This window comes from Oncorhynchus clarkii, chromosome 26 (assembly GCF_045791955.1).
Source record: "Oncorhynchus clarkii lewisi isolate Uvic-CL-2024 chromosome 26, UVic_Ocla_1.0, whole genome shotgun sequence".
NCBI classification, from domain to species: domain Eukaryota; kingdom Metazoa; phylum Chordata; class Actinopteri; order Salmoniformes; family Salmonidae; genus Oncorhynchus; species Oncorhynchus clarkii.
In genome coordinates this window covers 16,891,956-16,915,754 of record NC_092172.1, presented here as the reverse complement: position 1 = coordinate 16,915,754, position 23,799 = coordinate 16,891,956, and the positions used below count along the sequence as shown (strand labels likewise).

General features: G+C 47.0%; 2 protein-coding genes across 2 annotated transcripts in view; both read left to right on the top strand.

Moving 5' to 3' along the window:
- LOC139384557 (early endosome antigen 1-like) overlaps positions 1-2,451 on the top strand; it is a 246,497-nt gene extending 244,046 nt beyond the window's left edge. The window contains exons 22-23 of the mRNA XM_071129395.1: positions 1,806-1,928; positions 2,245-2,451. Coding sequence (XP_070985496.1) covers positions 1,806-1,928; positions 2,245-2,451 — 330 coding nt within the window. The remainder of the gene's footprint in view (positions 1-1,805; positions 1,929-2,244) is intronic.
- On the top strand, positions 1,906-21,788 carry LOC139384708 (polyamine-modulated factor 1-binding protein 1-like). Its single transcript, XM_071129537.1, has 17 exons — positions 1,906-1,928; positions 3,192-3,257; positions 3,441-3,598; positions 3,836-4,082; positions 4,727-4,916; positions 7,217-7,370; positions 7,865-8,032; positions 9,241-9,396; positions 9,479-9,646; positions 9,842-10,009; positions 14,477-14,644; positions 14,977-15,039; positions 15,181-15,290; positions 15,389-15,463; positions 16,446-16,539; positions 16,683-16,759; positions 21,455-21,788. Exons 3-17 carry the CDS (start codon positions 3,488-3,490, stop codon positions 21,543-21,545), a joined length of 2,040 nt encoding a protein of 679 aa, XP_070985638.1. The 5' UTR covers positions 1,906-1,928; positions 3,192-3,257; positions 3,441-3,487; the 3' UTR covers positions 21,546-21,788.
- Positions 21,789-23,799: the final 2,011 nt, after the last annotated feature.

Genomic DNA, 23,799 nt, shown 5'->3' with positions numbered 1-23,799 from the left:
GTCAAAGCCAGTCAAGTAGTACTAGCACTGTAGTATACCCAACTGGCCTCTCAGGTGAGTGAAGCTACATGCAGGTCAGTTGTCGTGCCACACCTCTGTAGGTAAGGCTCCATCTCTGCTGCTGATCTGTAAACGGGTGGAGTCAGACAGGGTACAACACACTGGGAGTCGGAGGCCTGGGGACCTCTGGAAGTGTTTTCACTGATTCTTATTGATCGGCTTCATGGCCCCCATACAGGAGGAAACACAATGAGAAAACACAGGCAGTGTGAGCTCCCTGGACAGCACAGAGCACAGCACACAGCACAGAGCACCACCGTTAATGGCTGGCAGGCGGAAGCAGAGAGGAGGGGAAGACTGGATTACATGGGCAGAGCAGTGGAGAGGAAGGATTGATGTTTGGACTTGTTTAGGTGTGTGTGGTTGTGTGCATGCATGTGTGTGTGAGACACGGGGTGGTTGACAGCTCCATGCAGGGAAGAAGCAAAGTGGAAAATCATGCTGGGGATGCGATATGTGGCTGAAATAATGGCGGCCGTGCCCAGTGGAGCTCAGTGTTTATGTGGTGTGGAGGTGGCTGGAGATCCAGTGGGGCGCTTACCTCCTTCTGTGAGCCCATAATGGAGGCGCCGTTCCCATCACCTCCAGCTCTCACCCTGCCCTCTCCACTGCTGTAACCAAGGCCTTCCCTCCCACTGTATACACACCACCTGAGTCCCTAACAACACCCCTCCCACACAGCAGAGCTCCATTAGCAACACAGAAGCTCTCAATCGCACACACACACACAGTATTGATCTCTCTCATCCTCAGCTGGGTCCTTAGAGCACACAGGGCGACACACCACCCGCTCGGTTCATCAGTCTCTATCTCTGACCCACGGTGTGTGTGTGGTGTGTGCGTGAGTGAGTGTTGACCTGCATACCTTTTAAGTGATCACTTCCTGCCAAGGTATTTTTTCACACCAATGTTTCTTTACCTCTTTCCCAAGTTTACATGTGTTGTCTAAAAACTGGGGGGGTGTATGTCTGTGTGAGAGAGGGAGGTAGAGAGTCTGATTTCATTTAATGAGCCGATCGCTCTGACTGCTGTGAGACGTCAATACAACCAGCTGATTTCACCTCTCTCTCCATCTTCATCCTGCCTGTAACGGCCCCTGGCTTTATGAACACTACAGACACACTGCAGTGAAGGCTGTCTGGAAAACATAGACAACAAACAACAGTGGGTGATGAGAGGAACATCGTATTCAGATAGATATATTATCCTCGTAAACTTACAGGCCATTTGGGAGTGTTTTATAAGTGCAGCAGCACAAAGTAATCCTGACAAACTACCAACACCCGATAGGACATTTTGTGTGTTTGTTTGTGTGTGTGTGTGTGTGTGTGCGCCTCAGACAGACCGGCTCATCTGTGAAAAGCAGAATGTGCTCCAGTCACGAGCCATCAGGCCCAGCACAGCATGCAGATGGGGAAGACTGAGGAGAAACGTTCTGTTTGCCTGTCTCTGTTTCATTAGTGTGAACTCACCCAGCACCTCAGCCCCAAACTTAGTCTCATAGTGACCCCCGGCCTGCCTCACCCACAGTCAGACAGGAGGACCCCATGCAGTCTGCCCTTCAACCATAGTCTCACAGAGCTCCAGCCAGTTCTTCTGTCTCTACCTCGCAACACTCAACTTCACAACACAGGAAGGAAATGAGAGGAGAGACCTACTAAAGTCAACCGCATGACAGTGGTTCTGTACCGTTCTGTCAACAGATATATCTGTGTACTATGTTTGTTCCTGTGTGCCTCTCTCAGGTGGAGGAACAGGAGGAGAGTGTGGTGAAGAGCCAAGCTGATTTCTCTGTCTACAGAGCCAGTCACATCCACTCTGACTCAGACTACGACTCCCAGCTCTGCCGCATCCAGGAACTACAACAGGTACAGTAGGGGCAGAACACTTCACCTCTTCATGCTGGAGTCCTGCTAACAGTGAAATCACAGTGACCAGAGAAAGTCGTCTTTAATAGTTCACTTATCAACTATACTTAAATGTTTGGTCCTACTGTATGTTCAGTAAGTTCACTGTAGTTCTGTGTATTCCAACCCTGGCTTTAAATTGACCCTAGACAGGAAGTCAGAGCAGCCATTGCCAGACAGACGCCGACCCGCACCAACCAACGTCCATAACGGCCACGGTGACTAATTGTTTGTTATGTCAGCGTGCATGTGCCTGTTTGCCTTTAATGGAGTGTAGTGGGGCGATCCATCAGGCTGTCGAGCAGGCCCAGTGTCAGCTGGAGTGGCTGGCGTGTCAGAGGAGCGCCCGCACTACGCTGACGTGATTTACTGCCCTGCTCCTAACGCGCGCAGCCACCGCTCCCCGCTCCACTCCGACTCAGCCCAGATTGATTACCCATCCCGGCTGGCCCACGATGCCCGCCATCTTCTGGCAACCTTTTAGCTGCGTTTTATAGATGATTAGAGCACCTCGTTTGACTATTTATACATCTGTAAGTGGCCATGAAATCTGGATTTGTCTTGACGGGTGTCTATGTCAGGAGGTAGTGAAAGCAGAGCCTGGTGACAACTCGTTATTTTAATGGTCTGAGATGAAGGGGGAAGATGGCAGGATCTTCCCTCCACAACATGGCTGAATTATACTTTTTAACTTAATGTTTATGTACATATTTCACTCAAAGCTGTTGGCTTTGGCTTGATAGGCTCTGAGAGCATTGGGGAGATGGCTGGCACACATACACACACACACTACTGGAGGAAGAGTGACAGTGACATGTTGACCTGTCAGCTGCCTGTGCTCACACACACACACACACACACACACAAGTTATCTTAGGTAAATATGTCATGGCAGCCACACAGTGCAGTTGGCTGGTTAATTGAATAGTTAAAACATCAGTAGGTCTGTGCAGATTGGATGTGACACCTGTCAGATAGGTGCTCCCCAAACACAGGACACTTCCTCCACACTCTGATACATATGCCGTCATGGTGGAAATGCCAAATTAGGGGCAGGCGCTTCACTGAACGCGCTTGAGCAGGTGTGGAGATGTCCTGGGGGGGGGGGGGGCTTTGGTCCTCCCGTTCCCCTCAGGCATAGTCATAGGTGTGTGACAGGTGTGCGTGTGTGTATGTGTGTGTGTGTGTGTGTGTGTGTGTGTGTGTGTGTGTGTGTGTGTGTAGGCATTCTCCCAGACCGTGGAGCAGTGTGCCCAGGCTAGCCAGGACCTCAGTGTGTGCCAGTCGGAGGTTCGTCAGCTGAGAGAGGAGGTGTCCAGACTCACCCAGCTCAAGGACAGCACTGTGGAGGGCATGACACAACTCAACCAATAACTTTGTGTTTACGATAGAATACATCGTTTATTTTTTACTGCATTGTGGGTGTGTGTATCCATCCATGTGTGTGTTTACGGTATACTGTGTGTGCTGCAGAGGTGCTGCGGCTGCAAGAGGCTGGGAGGCAGCTCCAGGCAGAGACCATGATGGAGGGCCAGCGCAGGCTGGAGGAGGTGGGAGCTCAAGAGCAGAGGGCTGCCAGGCTGGAGCAGGACCTGCAGGCCGCCCACACCCAGTGTGCCAAGAGACAGCAGGTACACACTGTGACATGATGCCAGGCCAGGCCCCCTCACCTCCAACATACCTGGAGGATAGGATAGAAAGAGCTTACATTCACCTACTCACTCACTGACATACTCACTCAGATCTTCAGAAAGTGGAAAACACACACACACACATAAATGGAACACTCTGGGTAAGAAGATACACACACAGGAGTATATGTTCATACACTCACACTTTGACTGAGCCTTCTCTCTTTTCCCTCCCAGGCGGTGCAGAAGCGGGATAACCTCCTGAGGCGTTCGGAGGCTGACCTGCTGGAGGCCCGGGAGACTCTGAGGAGTCGGGCTGTGGAGGTGGAGCGGCAGGCAGCTGCAGTCAGGGGCCTGGAGGCTGACGTCCAGAGGGCCAGGAGGGAAAGAAAGCAGAGAGAGGCCGAGTGTGGCTCTCTCGGGACCCAGCTGATGACCCTCAGGGAGGAACTAAAGGAGGCCCAGGGACGCTGCAGGGACACGGGTAGGAGGAGGACACAGTCCTGGGGGGTGAGCTGGGTGACTGGTGTCTATACAGGTGGAGTCGTGTTTCAGAGTGTAGTCAGGTACATGTGTAGCTCTCTCTCTCTCCCTATTTCTCTATCTTGCTTTGTCTCTCTTTGTCTGTCTGTTTGTCTCTCTCTCTCCTTCCCTTGGTGGAGAATAGGTTCTAAAAACAGTTAGAGGCATGAGCAAAAAGCAGAAGAGGCATGAGGAAGAAGGAATGAGAGTGATGCTGATGGAAGGAGGGAAGAGGAGAAAGAGGAGAGTGACATGGTTGTAGTGGCAGCAGCAGCAGTGCAGCCTCTAGGGCTGACTTTAATGAGCAGTCTGAGATGGTCACCTGTTTACGTCCTGCCTGCCCCAGAAGCCTCAGCAGCTAGCCAGCAATGAAACAGCCCATCAATTCACAGCCTGGGGCCTTTTGTCTGACACACACACTCGCACATGCATACTAACATATGCATATGCACTCAGAGGGACCATCAAAATAAGAGACAACGGAACATGCATGGATGCAGAAGAAGGGCAAATCAGCACCCAAGATAACAGATAAGATATGTAATATAATAGAGTTGTTGATAGTAAATGATCAAAATATGCTATGTGTTTGTGTCTGTGTTTCAGCCCAGGAGCTGGCTCGTCAGGAGGAGAAGGTGTTGCTGGTGGAGGGGGGGCAGCATCGGGCACAGGAACACCTGGCAGAGCGGGTGGCAGAGGTGGTGAGGGCAGAGCAGACCCAGAGGAAGCTACAGGCAGAGCTACGCACCTTAAAGGAGAGACTCCGCACCACAGAACATGAGCTGCAGGGCTACAGGTACTCTACAGGGCTTTGGGTTCCCTAAAGCCCTCTGACTGATTTATTCATGCCATTCCCACCTGCACCCACAGCTTTTCGTACCGCACCTACCCGCTCCCGCTGGCTTTCTGTCTAACTCCCACCTGCTCCCGCAAGAACTGGTCCCGAACCCAACCGCAGTCCCACAATGTTATTTTAGGTGTATGTGATGCAGCTAGTTTGCTAGCCATGGTCCTAGCAATTTTGCGCTCTATAGTCAATATCAGAATGTGCAAAAATAACCTAAGAAACAGGTTAAATTATCAGAGATCCTCACATTCTCCATTATATTAGGCTATCAGTATTACTGGGCTATATCAGCCAATAGGTTAGACGTAGTTTGAAGAGAGCAGAGTGGAAGAGAGAGAGAGGACACTTGCATTTTCTCTTGAGCTACGTTTAATAGCCTACCTTTTAGGATCGGGACGATTTTCCGACAGAGACAAAATAATATGGGTGATCAATATTTATTACTAGGCAATGTAGTAAACTATAGCCTAATTATATTTAAGTTAATTTCCTTGGAAAGATTCATCAAAATTCATCCCAAAGTTGTCTGTCTGATGAATGATGAATGCAGGATGAAAAATGCCGACCGCGACTCAATGATCTCTGTTGGGACCTGCAGCCCTCTACCACCTAGCACACAGCATGTCATGAACCCTGTCTTTAACCACAATCCTTCACATTTCACTGAGCCATTATTTCAACAGTGACTTGAGTATTTACTGATTGCCATGAGTCTGTAAGACTGTCTTATTCCCATTTAGATCCAAACTGAACCTTTTGGTCAGTAAGGCCACAGTGTCTTTATGACTCAGACAAGCCTCTCAAACAATCACTCTAAATAATGCCTGTGAAAAAAAACACCCATCTGATGTTAAATGTGTTTAGAAACCCACTGTGCCTCACACACACTCTCAACCTTGTCTGTATCTTAGTGGCTGAGAGAAAGAGAGAAAAGTGTTTTGGCTTTGTGACCCTTGGCACGCTGCCTCCCCCGCTCTCCCCCTCCTCCCCCCTGTCCATCTGGGCTGTGTGTGCTCCGGCCGCTCGATAGGCAGATCATTCCAGGTCGGGGCCCTCTTGTGAAATCAGATGTTTAACTGGCCAGGAGAAGAGAGATGGGAGCGTCTTAACCAACACCTTGCCAACGGTCTCCTGTTCAGTCAGCCGTCCCGCCGCTTGGAGTGCGCCCACTGCCTGCCAATAGGCATTAGGGAGGATTTAGTAATTAAGTGATAGGCTGAGGACTAAATTGGGTGTTTGTGGGCTGGCGAGCCACCCAGAGGTCCCCACAGCCATGCAGATAGGGGATTCTAATTGCCAGGGATATTGATCAGACTGGAGAGGGGGGATGCAGGGGCTTCACGAGCCATCGATTTGCTGTTACTGCGGCCGCCTTGTCAATGGGAGAGGGAGGTGAGCACTGAGAAGGCTCTGCCTCCCCCCCCCACACACACACACACACTCTCAAACACTCACTCACTCCGGGAAGGGCTTTACCCCTCAACCCCCGCCCACCTTCTCGATATCGCTCGTTCTCTCTTTGTGTTAGACTGTCTAAAGGTGTTGCTTATCGGAGGGATATTGGCAGAGAGGAGGGGCAACTCCTTGGTAGAACATGTCCCTAGGGAACGCCACCCTCAAACTTTGCTCTACGTACAGTATAAGTTCCCCCTTCACACTCTGCTGGTGTGTCCCTCGTCACCCTCCCTAACGCGTGGTGTGTCCCTCCCTGGGCAGGCGAGGGCTTTGATGCTTGGCTGTGGTCTGAGTTAATGTCTCAGGGAGAGGGCACTGAACTGGGCCGCTCTCTGGGATTTGATTAGCTGCTTCACCTGGCGGTAAACAGGCCCTGGCCATCCCTCACACACACAGCTCTGATCCCATCACTCACACCCCGGCGCCCCATCAGCCCAACGCTCGCCCCACTACACCATGCCACACCGCAAAGCACCGCATAGACAGAATTAGTGCAACGTCCTCTCATTAAATGTTCAGGCTTGCCTGCTCAGATTAAATCTCAGATTAAATCTGGCAGACACAATCACACACGCATTACTCTCCAATGATTACGTTTCTCGCATTACATCACAAGATAAATTAAATTCCCTTTGATTTTGAAAATGTGAACAATAGTGAAAACAAAGTTTACAGCATGTGGGGGGTAGCGTTGGCAGAGAGAGGTATCAAACATGCCAGTTTGAAAGTAGTGGTCATTTAAAGACTGGGAGCCCCTGACTGACGGTGTGTCTGGCTGTGTGTGTGTGTATCAGGGCCCAGGTGGAGAGTCTGAAGAAGGAGGCAGGGGAGAGCAGGCAGGCCCAGCTCAGTGCTCAGCAGGAGGCCAACACACACCAGCAGGGGACTCAGCAGCTGGAGGCAGAGCTGACCACCACCAAGGACACACTCAGGACTCTACAGCAGCAGGTAAGACCCAACATTAACACATAAAGCTATCCAACCAACCAACAGGTTCCTACAAACAGTGTCCTGAAACCAGTCACCACCTTTGGGAGCCTCTCCCAGTCACTTAGGGTCTGTTACACTAGAGGAACAGCCACTTCAATACCAAAGTGAATTTGTCATAGCCGGTTAGGCGACTGAGGTTAAGGTTAGGAAAATAGTTAGGTTTAGCGAAAATGCTCTCCTAACCTGCTACGAAAATCACTTTGTATCAAAGTGGCGTGAAAAGAGGTTGGCCCGTTACGCTAGATCAATATATTGATTTGCCCATAGAAATAGACGTGGCTCGTGCTCGTACGAGATGTTCCCCAATGCTGGAAGGGGGGCCCCGGCTGGAAAGGTTTGGGAACCCCTATGTTAAGACTAAAATGTAAATGTAGCCTAACCTCAGAATATTGCCTGTAAACATGTGGTCGGTTGGTTGGCTGTGTGACTGTGGTCGTCTCTCTGTGTGCCAGCTGCAGGAGCAGGCTGATGCCAGCCGGGCACTGCGGGCAGAGCTGTCCCAGGAGCAGGACAGGCAGCAGGAGCTGCAGGAGAGGAACCAGTGGGCCAGGGAGAGAGAGGCCCAGCTGGAGTCAGAGAGAAACCAGCTCAGAACCAGCATGGAAGCAGCTCACAGCCAGGTAGATTCAAACACTATTATTAATCAATAAGGCACCTCTGGGGTTTGTGGAATATGGCCAATATACCACGGCTAAGGGCTGTTCTTAGACACGGCGCAACGCAGAGTGCCTGGATACAGCCCTTAGCCGTGGTATATTGGCCATATACCACAAACCCAGAGGTGCCTTATTCCTATAATAAACTGGTTACCAATGTAATTAAAGCAGCAAAAATAAATGTTTTGCTATACCCGTGGTCTGATATACCATGGCTGTCAGACAATCACCATTCAGGCACGAACCAACCAGTTTATAATAATGTATATAAAACTAGCACTCAACTAGACATGTGCAGTCAACAACTCAGCACTCAACCAGGTGCTCACACACATTCTAATGTATCCAAAAACTAGCGCTAAACTAGAAATATGCAGTCAATAAATTCACACATATTGCTAATGCATGTCACACTCACACAACATATGTTAATCATACTGTAGTGTTTGTCTGTTGATTTATGACTAAAGGCAATTTTCCAACACAAATAATTAGTGTCAGTGAGCTTCATGAATTAAACCTGTGCTTGCTGACAGTTAAACGTTTCAAAAGGCATTTTTTGTCTTTACAGGATGTTGTTTATCCATTCATCAGGAGAGTGTCTTCTCCTCACATAGTGTCTGACTGAAGCCTGGCTACACTCATCTACAAACCACTCAGATTCCCCCTCTAGCCATGCTCGCAAATTGAATTAGTTTCTGTCTCTGAATTTGTGTTTCAAAAATAGTAATTATTTTTTTAACCCCCAAGGAAGCAAGAGAAATGAGTCAGATCTGCACACGTCATGAATTTTGTGAAATAATAGTTTTCCACTAGGCAAAGGGATACAAGCTTGAAGCGCAGGAATTTACCAACTGTTCAGCTGCTAGGAAATTTAATTGAAGCACATAATTCATATCTTTAGAAAGTTAAATCAATCTGATCAAAAAGTTTCTCACTCAATTACGGCCTGAAATTAATCTCCTTAATCCCAATTTAAAATCTGTCATGCATATAAGTGCAGATCTCTCATCTATTTGCCCATCCATGTTACTTAATCCTGGAACAGAGAGCTAAGATGGTGCTGCGATTGTCAGATTTAGTCCCATCTATCTTTGAGCTTGATATACACACAGTGGCACACACACCTGATGGGAGCTCTGATAGGGGTGTGTCTCCTGTCTGTCCTACAGCTGAGGGAGCGGGAGAGGACTGTGGGGTGCCTGCAGGAGCGTGTGGTAGAGCTGCAGAGCACCACCCAGAGGCTGCAGGAGGAACAGACAGCCTGCCAGGCTCAGCTGCAGCAGTGCAGGAGGGAGCTGGAGAGCAGGGAGGGCCACAGCCACGAGGTCACAGTCACATACTGTCCATATGAGTGTATTTTGTGTGTAGTTTGGGGCCCATGTTCCATGTGTGTGTTCTCCTCTCCAGATGAGTGTCCTTCAGGAGACAGTGTCCAGGCTGAGGGAGTGTGTAGAGGAGGCCCAGGCCAGCAGCAGGCAGGGGACCAGGGACACTGCAGCAGCACAACACAGCCTCAGAGAGCTGAGACTGGAGCTGGCCTCCACCCAGGCATCCCATAGAGAGAGCATGGAGCTGGTGGGTGCCCTGCTTACACACTGGTACTCTGTCAGGCATGTATTGAAAATACTGACGTTAAAACAATGACAGTAACTCTCGACTTGTTTTAGGGTAATGACTGGAGAAAATAATGTGTAGTGGGACTAACAATGTATATTTTGTGTGGATGTTTGTTTTGTGGTGTGCGGCTGTGCGTGTGGTGGAACTGGTCAGCTGGCTGAGCAGAGTGGTGAGGCTGCAGGTCTACGTAGTGAGCTGTCCCGCCTGCAGCAGAGGAGCTCCCAGCTGTCAGAGGAGAGAGGGGGCCAGGAGGAGAGGACCAGGCAGCTGACTGCAGAGCTCCAAAGACTACGCACTGCCAGCAGACAGACACTGGACGAGGTGAGAGAGGAGGAGCTACACATCAACATTTCCATTCATCCTCATGGCAATTAACCAATAACCATCCATTTCATTGTCAATATTCAATAACCACTGATCTGGTTCTAGATCTGACACTGTCAAATTAAATCAAATGTTATTTGTCACATACACATGGTTAGCAGATGTTAATGCGAGTGTAGCGAAATGCTTGTGCTTCTAGTTCCGACAATGCAGTAATAACCAACGAGTAATCTAACCTAACAATTCCAAAACTACTACCTTATACACACAAGTGTAAAGGGATAACGAATATGTACATAAAGATATATGAATGAGTGATGGTACAGAGCGGCATAGGCAAGATGCAGTAGACGGTATTGAGTACAGTATATACATATGAGATGAGTAATGTAGGGTATGTAAACAAAGTGGCATAGTTTAAAGTGGCAATTGATACATGTATTACATAAAGATGCAGTAGATGATATAGAGTACAGTATATACAAATACATATGAGATGAGTAATGTAGGGTATGTAAACATTATATTAAGTAGCATTGTTTAAAGTGGCTAGTAATATATGTTTACATCAATTTCCATTATTAAAGTGGCTGGAGTTGAGTCATTGTGTTGGCAGCAGCCACTCAATGTTAGTGGTGGCTGTTTAACAGTCTGATGGCCTTGAGATAGAAGCTGTTTTTCAGTCTCTCGGTCCAAGCTTTGATGCACCTGTACTGACCTCGCCTTCTGGATGGTAGCGGTGTGAACAGGCAGTGTCTCAGGTGGTTGTTGTCCTTGATGATCTTTATGGCCTTCCTGTGACATCGGGTGGTGTAGGTGTCCTGGAGGGCAGGTAGTTTGCCCCCGGTGATCTGGTCTGCGCATGCTCTGGGGACGCGGCTGGGGATGCCGTCTGGGCCTGCAGCCTTGCGAGGGTTAACACATTTAAATGTTTTACTCACGTCGGCTGCAGTGAAGGAGAGTCCGTAGGTTTTGGTTGCGGGCCGTGTCAGTGGCACTGTATTGTCCTCAAAGCGGGCAAAAAAGCTATTTAGTCTGTCTGGGACAGCCAACCATTATGTCATGGACCAGATAACCTCACATTAAATCCTAGACTGTTACAGCTTGTATCCAACCATTAGGTCATGGACCAGATAACCTCACATTAAATCCTAGACTGTTATAGCCTGTATCCAACCATTAGGTCATGGACCAGATAACCTCACATTAAATCCTAGACTGTTACAGCCTGTATCCAACCATTAGGTCATGGACCAGATAACCTCACATTAAATCTTAGACTGTTACAGCCTGTATCCAACCATTAGGTCATGGACCAGATAACCTCACATTAAATCTTAGACTGTTACAGCCTGTATCCAACCATTAGGTCATGGACCAGATAACCTCACATTAAATCCTAGACTGTTATAGCCTGTATCCAACCATTAGGTCATGGACCAGATAACCTCACATTAAATCCTAGACTGTTACAGCCTGTATCCAACCATTAGGTCATGGACCAGATAACCTCACATTAAATCCTAGACTGTTACAGCCTGTATCCAACCATTAGGTCATGGACCAGATAACCTCACATTAAATCTTAGACTGTTACAGCCTGTATCCAACCATTAGGTCATGGACCAGATAACCTCACATTAAATCCTAGACTGTTACAGCCTGTATCCAACCATTAGGTCATGGACCAGATAACCTCACATTACATCTTAGACTGTTACAGCCTGTATCCAACCATTAGGTCATGGACCAGATAACCTCACATTAAATCTTAGACTGTTACAGCCTGTATCCAACCATTAGGTCATGGACCAGATAACCTCACATTAAATCCTAGACTGTTACAGCCTGTATCCAACCATTAGGTCATGGACCAGATAACCTCACATTAAATCCTAGACTGTTATAGCCTGTAGCCAACCACTACACCATCACAAGATTGGAAGTGTGATGGCTCAATCTTTCAACCTTATGTGTTGTATAATAGGAAAGGGGGTTATCTAGTGTAATATATACCCAGGGCTGGAAATGAACACTACACCCTTAGAATGCCTGGTCATTAGTGTGGAGCACACAGCCCCTCTGAAGTAGAGACTTAACCTCCACAGGTCGCGCTGTACACTAATTGACCACTACAGGAGAGAGCAGGTTATGTTGTATAGCAAAGAGGTGTGACTTGTAGCAGTGCCCTTTCTGTGTCCGGGGCTGTATTCCTAAAGCTGATTGGATAATGAGACCTCTCTCCCAGACCCCCACAGAGTCTGCATATACAGCACACACACGCACACACACACGCACACACGCACACACACACACACACACACACACACACACACACACACACACACACAGAGAAAGAGTTTGCATGTACAGCACACACACACACTCATACATACATAGAGAAAGAGTTTGGTTTGCAAAGACACAAACATTTACACACACACAGTTTTGCTTAGAGGAACTGCCTCACATAATAGCCAAAATATAAATCACAGTTTATCTGAGATACTCTAAGGCCTCATACAGTACAGAAATGTAGTAACAGGTTTTCAATTGAAAATGTGAAAATGTCTAAGAGACCTTATGGTTTAAATATTCTAAGCATTGTGTTTGTGTTGTGACAAATCCAAAGCACTTTGTTTGTGTACACAGGCACATAAGAGCTGCGTGTGCTTGTCCTGCAGTGCCAAACCTCTCTACAATGTGTTTGTATGTGTGTTTAGCCGAGGGCACATCTCTGTGGCTCATCGCTGTGGTCTCACGTCATCCTCCTTAAGTGCTGTCAATGTTGCATGGTAACAGCGGCGCTCTGCCCTCTTAATTGGTTTAGGAAGAGGATCCTTGTCATTTTGCGGTCAGCAAACTCCGCCAGAGAAAATTAAGTGTGAGTTGCCCCCTCCCCGCACAACCCGTCCCACAAGAAATAATGATTATGTGCAGCAGGGTGTGTGTGTGTGTGTGTGTGTGTTTGGTTGTCTGTTTTTACTTTCCACTTTTATAAATAATTGCTGGTTGCTTGGTGGGATCAGAGGAAGGGAGTAATGATTCTCTGGCCGTGTGGTATGGCTGGGTTCTGGGGAGGGAAGACACTGGGCTGGGGGAGAGCAACTCATTTCACACACCTAAACGTGTGTGTGTTTACGTGTGTGAATGTGTTAACATCAGTGTGTGGTGTCTGTGTTTTCTATGTGCTTGATGTGTATCTATATACTGTACGTATGTGTATCTTAGATGGGGGGGGGTGTTTGTGAGTGTGTGCACGGCTGTCCTAAACCTGTCCGGATTAGCAGGTGAACGCAGCAAGAGGAGGATCAGACTGGGGTTGCGATGCTGTCACACAGGGGTTAGGGGGAATACAGAGCTGCAGTACTGCAGTTTGGAGCCTCCAGTCAGGCTCACCCCCACTCCCCACACACACACCACTTTAATTGCCTTTGCTTCTTTCATTACATGTATTGCCTCTCCTCTGCATTGCGTGCTCCCTGGGCTTGTGGAAAGGTCATTATGGTGGGGATGTGAACACTGCACAGCCTCCGTGTGTCCCAGCCAAGCAGACAGAGGATAGGGCGGGGGATGTGAACACTGCACAGCCTCTGTGTGTCCCAGCCAAGCAGGCAGAGGATAGGGCGGGGGATGTGAACACTGCACAGCCTCCGTGTGTCCCAGCCAAGCAGGCAGAGGATAGGGCGGGGGATGTGAACACTGCACAGCCTCCGTGTGTCCCAGCCAAGCAGGCAGAGGATAGGGCGGGGGATGTGAACACTGCACAGCCTCCGTGTGTCCCAGCCAAGCAGACAGAGGATAGGGCGGGGGATGTGAACACTGCACAGCCTCTGTGTGTCCCAGCCAAGCAGGCAGAGGATAGGGCGGAAGATGTGAACACTGCACAGCCTCCGTGTGTCCCAGCCAAGCAGACAGAGGATAGGGCGGAAGATGTGAACACTGCACAGCCTCTGTGTGTCCCAGCCAAGCAGGCAGAGGATAGGGCGGGGGATGTGAACACTGCACAGCCTCCGTGTGTCCCAGCCAAGCAGACAGAGGATAGGGCAGGGGATGTGGCTAGGGAGGACTGGTTACTGCTGTCCTTCACATTGTTCCTATAAAGAAAAACTTGTAATTTATGTTGAGCAGTTCTTTGATGTAGTGGCTCAACATGTACATGTGCATGTTAGCAGACGCAAGCATTGTTAAGAGTGATTTAGAGTCAGATGAATGTGACTATGACAGGACAATGTTACTAGGAGATGTTTATGGAGGATTTCACTACAATGTAATTACCTAATGAACTATCGTTTCCCAGTTTCCTACCTGGGCAGGGTTATAGGAAACCCTCATGAATATACATTGCATGTTGCTGTGACTCATTGTTCATCATTAATTTTAAAGGTCCATCAGTCTTCAGAAATTAGAACAAATAGTATATTAGGAAATGCCAATGACAGGTATCATCCCTCTCTCACCTAGACTCGGTCCTGTGAGGACAGGCTGGCAGAGCTGAGTGCCCAGCTGGGGAGGTCTCAGCGCTGGGGCCAGGAGCAGCTGGTAGCCCTGGAGATCCGGGAGGAGGAGGTGGTGCTGATGAAAGTGGAGATGGCTTCTCTCAAAGAGAACTACCATGCCAAGGTGGCCCAGGTCAGACACACACTTACACAATGGGTTCTGGGGACATTCTGGTAGGGTTTATGACTAGAGATAGGATGTTTTGCTGAGCATGTGAACTGATCAGGAAAAACTCTGGGCCCTTATTATAGCCGGTAGCCTTACTGTGTAACTAGGCCCAAAGATTTCCTGATCAATTGATGTGCTCATGAAAACCTCTTGGCTCTAGTTATGACATATATCCTCACACTTTGCACTGGCACAGAAAGGCCAAACAGCATCGTTAGTAATCACCTCTCAATGGAAAATGAGCTGTATAGCCATTACAATGTGCAGCAGGGGTTTGATCATGTGTCTCTGTTCAGGTGGAGGCCTTACACTCACAGCTCCATTCCATGGAGCACAAGTACAGCACAGCAGCTAATGAGGTAGTGAACCCTTAAAACCTCCAGATATGTCAGATAGACACTGTTAGAGTTGTAGACTCTCATTACACTCTCTCTCTCTCTCTCTCTCTCTCTCTCTCTCTCTCTCTCTCTCTCTCTCTCTCCCCCCCCTCGCTGTCTCAGGTGGAGGTGTTGCGCCAGTCTCTGGGAAATGCTCGTTCAGACAGTTCTCTTCTACACAGGGAGAGTGAGCTGGTGGTAACCAACGTCAACCAGTGGGTGAAGGAGCAGAAGTAAGAGCATACCTAACTCCACACACACACTGATACCCAGTCACTTTCTACTCTACATTCACTACGCAGCATTAACCCTGTCTTAACCCTGTCGACAGGCAAGGCAATGAAAAACTGAACTTTAAGATCAAAGACCAGAGCAAAAAGATCATCCATCTCACTGCAGAGAAGGAGTAAGAGCTCTTCCACACACATCCAGCCTGCCCTGTTATTGTTCGACACACATTGTTCAAATCAAATCTCAAATCTAATTTATTTATATAGCCCTTCGTACATCAGCTGATATCTCAAAGTGCTGTACAGAAACCCAGCCTAAAACCCCAAACAGCAAGCAATGCAGGTGTAGAAGCACAGTGGCTAGGAAAAACTCCCTAGAAAGGCCAAAACCTAGGAAGAAACCTAGAGAGGAACCAGGCTATGTGGGGTGGCCAGTCCTCTTCTGGCTGTGCCGGGTGGAGATTATAACAGAACATGGCCAAGATGTTCAAATGTTCATAAATGACCAGCATGGTCGAATAATAATAAGGCAGAACAGTTGAAACTGGAGCAGCAGCACGATCAGGTGGACTGGGGACAGCAAGGAGTCATCATGTCAGGTATTCCTGGGGCATGGTCCTAGGGCTCAGGTCCTCCGAGAGAGAGAGAAAGAAAGAGAGAATTAGAGAGAGCATATGTGGGATGGCCAGTCCTCTTCTGGCTGTGCCTGGTGGAGATTATAACAGAACATGGCCAAGATGTTCAAATGTTCATAAATGAACATTTTATTCACAGGAGACATGATAGTGATAAATGGTGCTATGTTTAAGCAGGGGGTGTGATATCTTGCCAATATACCATGGCCAAGAGCTGTTATTAGCACGACGCAATATGAAGTGCCTGGATACAGCCCTTAGCCATGGTATATTGGCCATATACCACACCCCCTCGGACCTTATTGCTTAAATATACCGTGGCTGTCAGCCAATCAGCATTCAAGGCTCAAACCACCCAATTTTTTATTATGATCAGGTCCCCATGTTTCGAGCACTGGTTAACAAGTGTACAGGCTTTAGGTGGCTTTAGATTAGATGGAGCAGGGAACATGCTATACTTGTGAAATAAGTGTAAATGGAGCCACCCAGGAGTTGTGACCCGGTTTATTACCTGTGTGTCCAGTCACCTGCAGGAGAGTGTGGAGGGTCTGCAGGAGGAGATGAAGAGGCTGAAGGCTGAGCTGGATGAGAGCAGGATTGAAGCCGAGAGGTTCAGAGTACGTACCATACACAGTTACACACACTGGATAACACTGTCAGACCTCCACACATTTACAACCCTGATATACTGTAATATAACAACACTAATTGAAGAGCATTGTTCCTTTCTATTGCGTAATGTCACTTGTTTTTGTGTCAGGCCTCTCAAGCCAGTATGAGTGACCAGCACCAGCGCAGTGCCCTGGCCAGACTTCCTGTCCAGCTGCTCCACACAGAGTGAGTACTGTACCACTGACACTGACCTGAGACACTGGATCAGTGGGCTTGGCTCTAGTCCATCCCCTGGCAACTTCCCAGTTCTCCAGGAACAAGCTGCAGCAGGTCCATACGAGGCAAATGACTACATGTCCTCTAACTCCTCACTAGTTTCTTTGCTGGGGCTCTAGAGACAGCATCAGTGACAAAGCAGTGACCTCCCGGACTGAGTGAATTCCTCTCTGTGTGTTTCTAGAGTAGAGCTGAGACATGGGTCAATAGCAACAATCACCAACACATTTCAGACAGTATTGGTTAAGAGTGGGAGCCCGTCTGTAACTCATAAGAGCTATTGGCAGCCATGTTGATTTCTGTTGTTCTGGGATTAGCATAGGCCTCTCTGTGTTTCTTGGGGCTAATGGTCCGTGTCGTCCGGCTGTGAAATCAGTGGCCTGAGAGCCTCTGAGAAGCCTGCAGATTGGTGTTTCAAATCCCCACCCCCCTTTAATGCAGCCCAGCCTGTCTCAGCCACTCTCTCCATCTCCCAGAGTAGAACAGTTTCGCTGTTCTGAGTTCCCCCTCCGCACCCTGGGTGACCCCCACTGCAGTCTCCTCACGCCTGGGCCCAGACGCCACTGGCCCTTCCTGCCCCACAGGACCACTGCGGCTTGTTAACACCGAAGATGCATTTGTGCAGTCAGGCAGGAAATCCTAGAGGTGGTTATGGACGGTGGTAATCAAAAGCCTGGTGCTCTGACTCTGAGGACTGGAGGAGGGCTTAGAGATGACCTCTAGTCTGGCCTCCTATCAGGTCTGATCGTCCCACCTAACAGAGACAGCAGACCGACAAACAGAGAGGCAAGCACAGGTAGACTGGTGGATAGGCAGACCGACAGATGGACAGACAGACAGGCAGGCAGGCAGAGCCATCCAAGGACACAATCTCCTCTCCTCTGGGCCAGCCAGGTCTTAGTCATGTCTTTTTTCAGAAACGAGTCTAGACACTCAGACAGACATCACCCACACATTGCCATGGTACCGACTATATATTTTTTAAATTGAACTTGCATTTTATATGCCATGCTGAGAAAAGGCGATTTATTGGTGAAATTGTGCTCCATTTGGTTGTTTGACAGTTGAAGCCGTCTCATTTCGCCCTGCCTATACCTCCTCGCTTTAAAGTAAGCCAGTCCTGTGCTCAGTGGCATTTCCCTGTAATACGTTCCCGTCTGATTTCCTCCTAAATTGAAATGAGGTAAAGTTAGGGCTGATTGGTGGGATAACTTTTGTTGAGTGTGAGATAGAGGGAGGGAGAGAGGAAGCAACTAGGTTGGTTGTGTGAACCCAATCAGAGCCCTGTGCTGACTGTGCTGATTAGAGGCTTGTAGTGAGTGGGATCTATTCTATCTCATCATTCCCTGTGTTTGCTCTGATAGCGGAGCCTCAACACTCATCATGGCCCTAACCTCATCATGCTGTCACTTACAGCACGCCACACTGAGCTCTCTCAAACGTCTTACGCAAGGTGGGTAATGTACCAAAAGACCCTTTAGAACTTAAAACCTGCTTTGAAAGAACAGTTAGTTTAACTGGTTGGCTGAGTGTTAAAAAAAACATTTTAAAAAGTTGCAATATGAAGTTGAGGAGCACTGAGGCATTGGGTGGACGTTGCTCTGGAGAGCGTACTGTAGGCTAATAAGTGTTTGTGTGTGTGTTGTGTGTGTGTTGCCTTGCCTGATACCGATGGAGGGCAGATGCAAACTCAGCCCATAAAGGCCCACTGGATGACTGCGACTTCACTCAGCTAATGTTCCAGGACATCCAGGAAGCCTGTAGGGAGCTGGGAGAACACAGAGGAGCTCTAAAAGCAGCCAGAGAGAGAGTAAATACAAATAAATAGATAAATAAGTGAATGGCATGAGAGGAGCGGAGGGAACTGTCGTCCATTCTCACGCACGCACTACGTTTGTTTATTTATGGTGTCTGAGGGCCTGAGCAGGACTGATGGGAGGAGGAGGGTGCTGTGGGAGGACACTGGGCCTCTCCTTCCTTATGCATGCCTGGCTCTTCTCCCCAGCTTTCATTAAGTGTCATTACCAGGGCTTTCAGAGCTAGAGCCAAGCTGAGACCTGACATCCACTCCATAGATATGTGTGCATATGGAGGGACTGCTGATCCTCTTATCTGCCACTGAGGAGGGAGAATTAGGCCAGGGAGAGGAGAGGAGAGGAGAGGAGAGGAGAGGAGAGGAGAGGAGAGGAGAGGAGAGGAGAGGAGAGAGAGAGAGAGAGAGAGGGATGCAGCCATCTGACTTTAATGGCTAGGATATAGCTATTACTTAAATGAAGGACAGTATTCATGCCTGATTTGTTGTCATAAATATGTCATACGGGTCGGGTTATCCACATTTAGAGTGTTTGTACACTTGTACACTCGTGATTGTAAGGGCCATGTACACTGCAGTGTGTTGTAGATAAGGATGACTAGGAGTTTTAGTGCATATCGATACAGTTACATATCATTTTTTACAATCTATCGTATCGTTTTGACCAAATCGCAATATAATTTGTGCGCTAGTTGGCTGTACCTACACTAAAACACCAGTATTTTTTCTTCATTTTCTTTTTAATGCGGGAGCAAAAAAATTCTGCACTTATCTCCATGACTGATCAAAACTCGTTTTCTCATGACTCTCGTCACTGTCTGCTGCAGTGACGAGAGTCATGAGAAAACGAGTTTTGATCACAAATACCGAATCGCAATACATATAGAATTGTGAGAATCGCAGTACACATCGTATCAGCACCTAAGTATCACAATAATATCGTATGGCGAGGTGCCGGGCAATTCCCAGACCTAATGGCCAGTAGCCATTAATAAAGACATGCAGCTGATGTGATGTGCATTTCCTTCTACGCATGGTGTTCATTATCAATGTCCCTTTCCAGTTCACTTCCTGTTAGAAGGCCTGCTGATTGATGGCTTGTGCTGTTTATTTGGATATCAGCAAATTAAATATTCATGTCATCCGCTTTCCCAAGCAGAAGTTATCTAGATGCAGTGTAAATGGTACTTGGGATTAGATTTTCACAGCAGATTGCTGTTATTACAGGAGAAAAAGGTGAAAAGAGACTGTGTGAGCAGTCATCTTCCTGGGAGGCAATCTATTTCTCTTCCACACAGAGCACCGAAGCGCTGGACCAGGCTCTTAATGCGCGGGAGAGAAAGTGCTTTGGTCTGCAACCTTTCACACCTTCACCTCCCCTTCATGTGATTGAATAGTTAATAACTTTGATTTTCCTTTGAAAGCCTGTGACGTGGCTCCTACTGAACAGCCTGTTGTCTGGCTGACACACCTGCCTATTGCTCTGTCTGTCTGACTGCCTGCCTGACTACATGTCTACTTGGCCCAGAAGTCTGATAGCCCTCTCACTTTCAAGCCTGTCCCTCACCTTATCTGTCTATCTGTCTGCCTTAAAGGAGCCTGTACATCATCAGAATTTTGATGGAAAGAGGTTTTGATTTCTTACTCTTCTTCTCTCCTTTCTTCCTCCCTCAGGACTCTTGCACACAAATAGACACACACACACACACACACGGAGCTCATTAGCGCACCCCGTGCTCACAGCTCCAACAGAATGTGACCTTGCCTAATTGTGCACCATGCTCATTTGTTCTCCCTGCATGATGTGGCGATTGCTTATTTATTCTCCTCAGGGCTCCTCTCTCACATTAAAATGATTGACTTATTTCATTCACTGCACATTTTCCAAGCTTTATTTGATAAGCTCATTTCCCTTGGTGCCCAGAATCCCCCCTGTTCCCATGTTTAAAAGTTCTAATGTTCCCAATGCAGATTATTATTCATACTTGTGATTGTTTCTTCGGCTAATTATCTGTGTTGGAATAATTTTGCATCTGTGAGCCTGTTTATCCCGGCGGACTGAAACGGCACAAAAGGGCACACATTAACGATGCGACTGGAATATCCGAGGAGCCAGTTGTGTACACAAAGCTGGCAGACACGGTCAACAAGAAGCTTAACAGGGATTGGGACATCGTGGAAGGTTTACCAAAATAAGCAGACAGAATTTGCATTTGGTTAGAGGGCTGTTGACGAACAGAGCCATCAACATTTGGTCCATCAGGTAATGAGACAGGCTCTGTTTTGACATGGATACATGCAGTGAGGTGAAGCTAAACTAGTTGTAGTCAATAGAGGTCATGGATAAGGTGGGTAGTGCAGATCCTCTCCACTCTGACCCATTGACCACCATCAGCCCTCTCCTCCCCTACAGTGGGGAGACCCTCCCTGCCCCACACCAAGAGGAGAGTTCTAGAGAGACCCAGCAGTTTAGAGAACTGAGCCAGTACCAGAGCAGAGACAAGCTAGCAGCAGGACACCTGTTCAGTAGTGTACCGGTAGGTTAATACACGGAAATGGATATCAACTCACCAACAGAGGACACAGTGGGATAGTTTTAGGTAGGGGAATGATTGGCAGTATTTCTGCAGTGGGAGGTGAATGATACCTCATAATGAGTCCTGTATTAACAGTAATTCTATGGATAATATTCATGATGATAAATATGCAAAGTTAAGGTCCATGGTGATGCCAACATACCAATAGCAACACTGAGCTCTGAGGCTGACTATTGACGGTATCTTATTTGAATGTACAGTAATCTGTTTCTGTCTGCCGCTGCTCTGTCTCAGATCTGCTCTGACTGCGAGAGGAACCTTGAGAGGTCAGGGAGACAACCTGTGGAGGAGGAAGGCTCCGGCTGCCAATCTGCATCTGCGCTAGCCCCAGACGCAGCCTGTGTCTGCCTGGCAGGGAGGGGGGCCACGTTTGCTGCGGAGGTGGCCAGAAGAGTGGCCCTTAGGGCCCTGGAGCGCAGACCCCTGCCATGTGGCCACCACCGCTGGAGCAGACCCCGCTCTCTCAGCTGGGACGGGCCACGCCCTACACATCTCAGGGAGGGACACTGATAGGTGCTAGTATGAACCAGTGAGAAGGGAAGTACAAGTAGTTATTATGTTATTATGACTCAAGAGAATACAGCACAAAAATATATTTTTTTGATTTGTAGTTTGATAGATATGAATACATGATTGTATTATATTTAAGATTATTTAATGAGAATACTAAACTTGAATACTTTAATTTCTTTGGTATTTTCAGTATATCCTTTTTTTTCCAAAATCTTATCTTTGTGGCACAATATGTTCTCTTTCCTGTGTTCTCGATGACTTAATGTGATTTTGTGGCACTACTACCTTTGCCTTACAATTTATTGAGAAATCAGCTCAGTACTTAGATTGTAATTTACAACTTTATGTATGAATGTACAGAAAATCTGTTGTGAATAAGTAGACTATCATAATGTAGAATTGGGCTGAAGGAGTAATGGTAAGAGATTACAATCTTACCTGTACAGTATCTGGGTCCTTCCACCAATTCGATGCCTTTTTAGAAGTGTAACTTGTGATTTCACAAAATGTTGACATTCTGTCCTAAAGAGCACATGTTCAACACTTTGCCATCTCAAGAGGTTAAATAAAAAAAAATACTATAGTTAGTGCCTATTAAGAACCAAATAAATTCTCTGGGTTACTCGTATCAGGGTTGACCTCACACAAAAAAATATAGTTGCTAAAACATTTCTAGCCTGTCTATCTATGGGTAACAGGGTTATTTGTGTTATGCTCGACCCATTAGTTTTCTACCACAAAACAGAAAATGGCCAAACAAGTAGAACCAGCTCACCTGCTTTTACACTATGATTTAACTATTAGATGTTCAAGGTTTATTTTGTAAAGGAATAGTTTCAACATATTCAAACGAGAGGGTTGACCTTAAAATGAGGGACAGATGTAAATTAATCACTAATCAAATGAAATAAATATCTTCAGAAATGACTTAAAATAGCTAGAGATTTACAATGATGGAGAAATGTTTGGATTAAATGGGTTGAAGTCTTCCTAGAAGTGACACAGGGTTGGCACTTTAGCAAGCCTTTATTCATATTCAAAAATCTGATTTATTGAATTCTCCATGCGGTCTATATTAAAGGGCACTTCATTGAATATAACAGGCTTTTAAAATCAATATTGGTGGACAATTTCTACTTAAAATATCAAAAGGCACTCTTCGTGGAACGACCCATCTGACAAATACTTGTATCTATCCATTCAGGTTTTTTGAGTTTAATTTACATTTTTATATAAACCTAGAAAGAAAGAATCAGAAAAAAAGTGTCCAGCCTTTTATTGTGGTATGAGAAATTGTCCTGCTTATTTCTGTGGTTGTCAAATGATGACTTGATGTCTAGATAAAAGCCCTATAAATGTATTGGGGGATTTCATGTTTTTAGTCACCTAGAGCAATACATCCTTGAGTTCATTCATGTAAATCCTAATGAATTGTGTAGGCAGAGAAGTCTTTGTGGCCAAATACAAGTCTGGTAAAGGCATCTAAACCCATAACAAGTGTCCCTTTGTTCTAGCACTACTCTATTCATCATGAGTCGGCTGTGTGAATCCAGGCATTGCTGCAGCTTTGAGAGCAACTCTGAGAGTTCCATGCCCACCAGCTTTCAATCACTGGGGATGTCGGAGCTTGACAGTAGAAAGTATTTTTTCTGACTAGAAGAAAATAAGAGCCCTAAGCAATAGTAGATGAGCTGTTAGTAAGCACACAGTCCACTGGGAGTGAGACAACATGGCAGCATACTATACATAGTGTAGTGGTGAAGAATAAAACATGAGAAACAGGCAATACTAGCAAGACTGGAGATTAGATCTTCATTTATTGATAGAGGTCAGTGGTTTTATTTTAACATAACGTTAAATACATATATAGACAAAAATAAATTAAACAATTATATTTTATCGATCTAGTTAAAAGCGAAATGTAATACTATTGTTTGCAGATATTAAAGATATCCAAACTATAGCCCCCCTCTCCCCCAAATACAGTAATAAACCATGCCCATCATTGTAATGATCCACACCAGCATGCAGGGCGAACTTTAGAGGAGGTGTGTTCACAGGGAAGT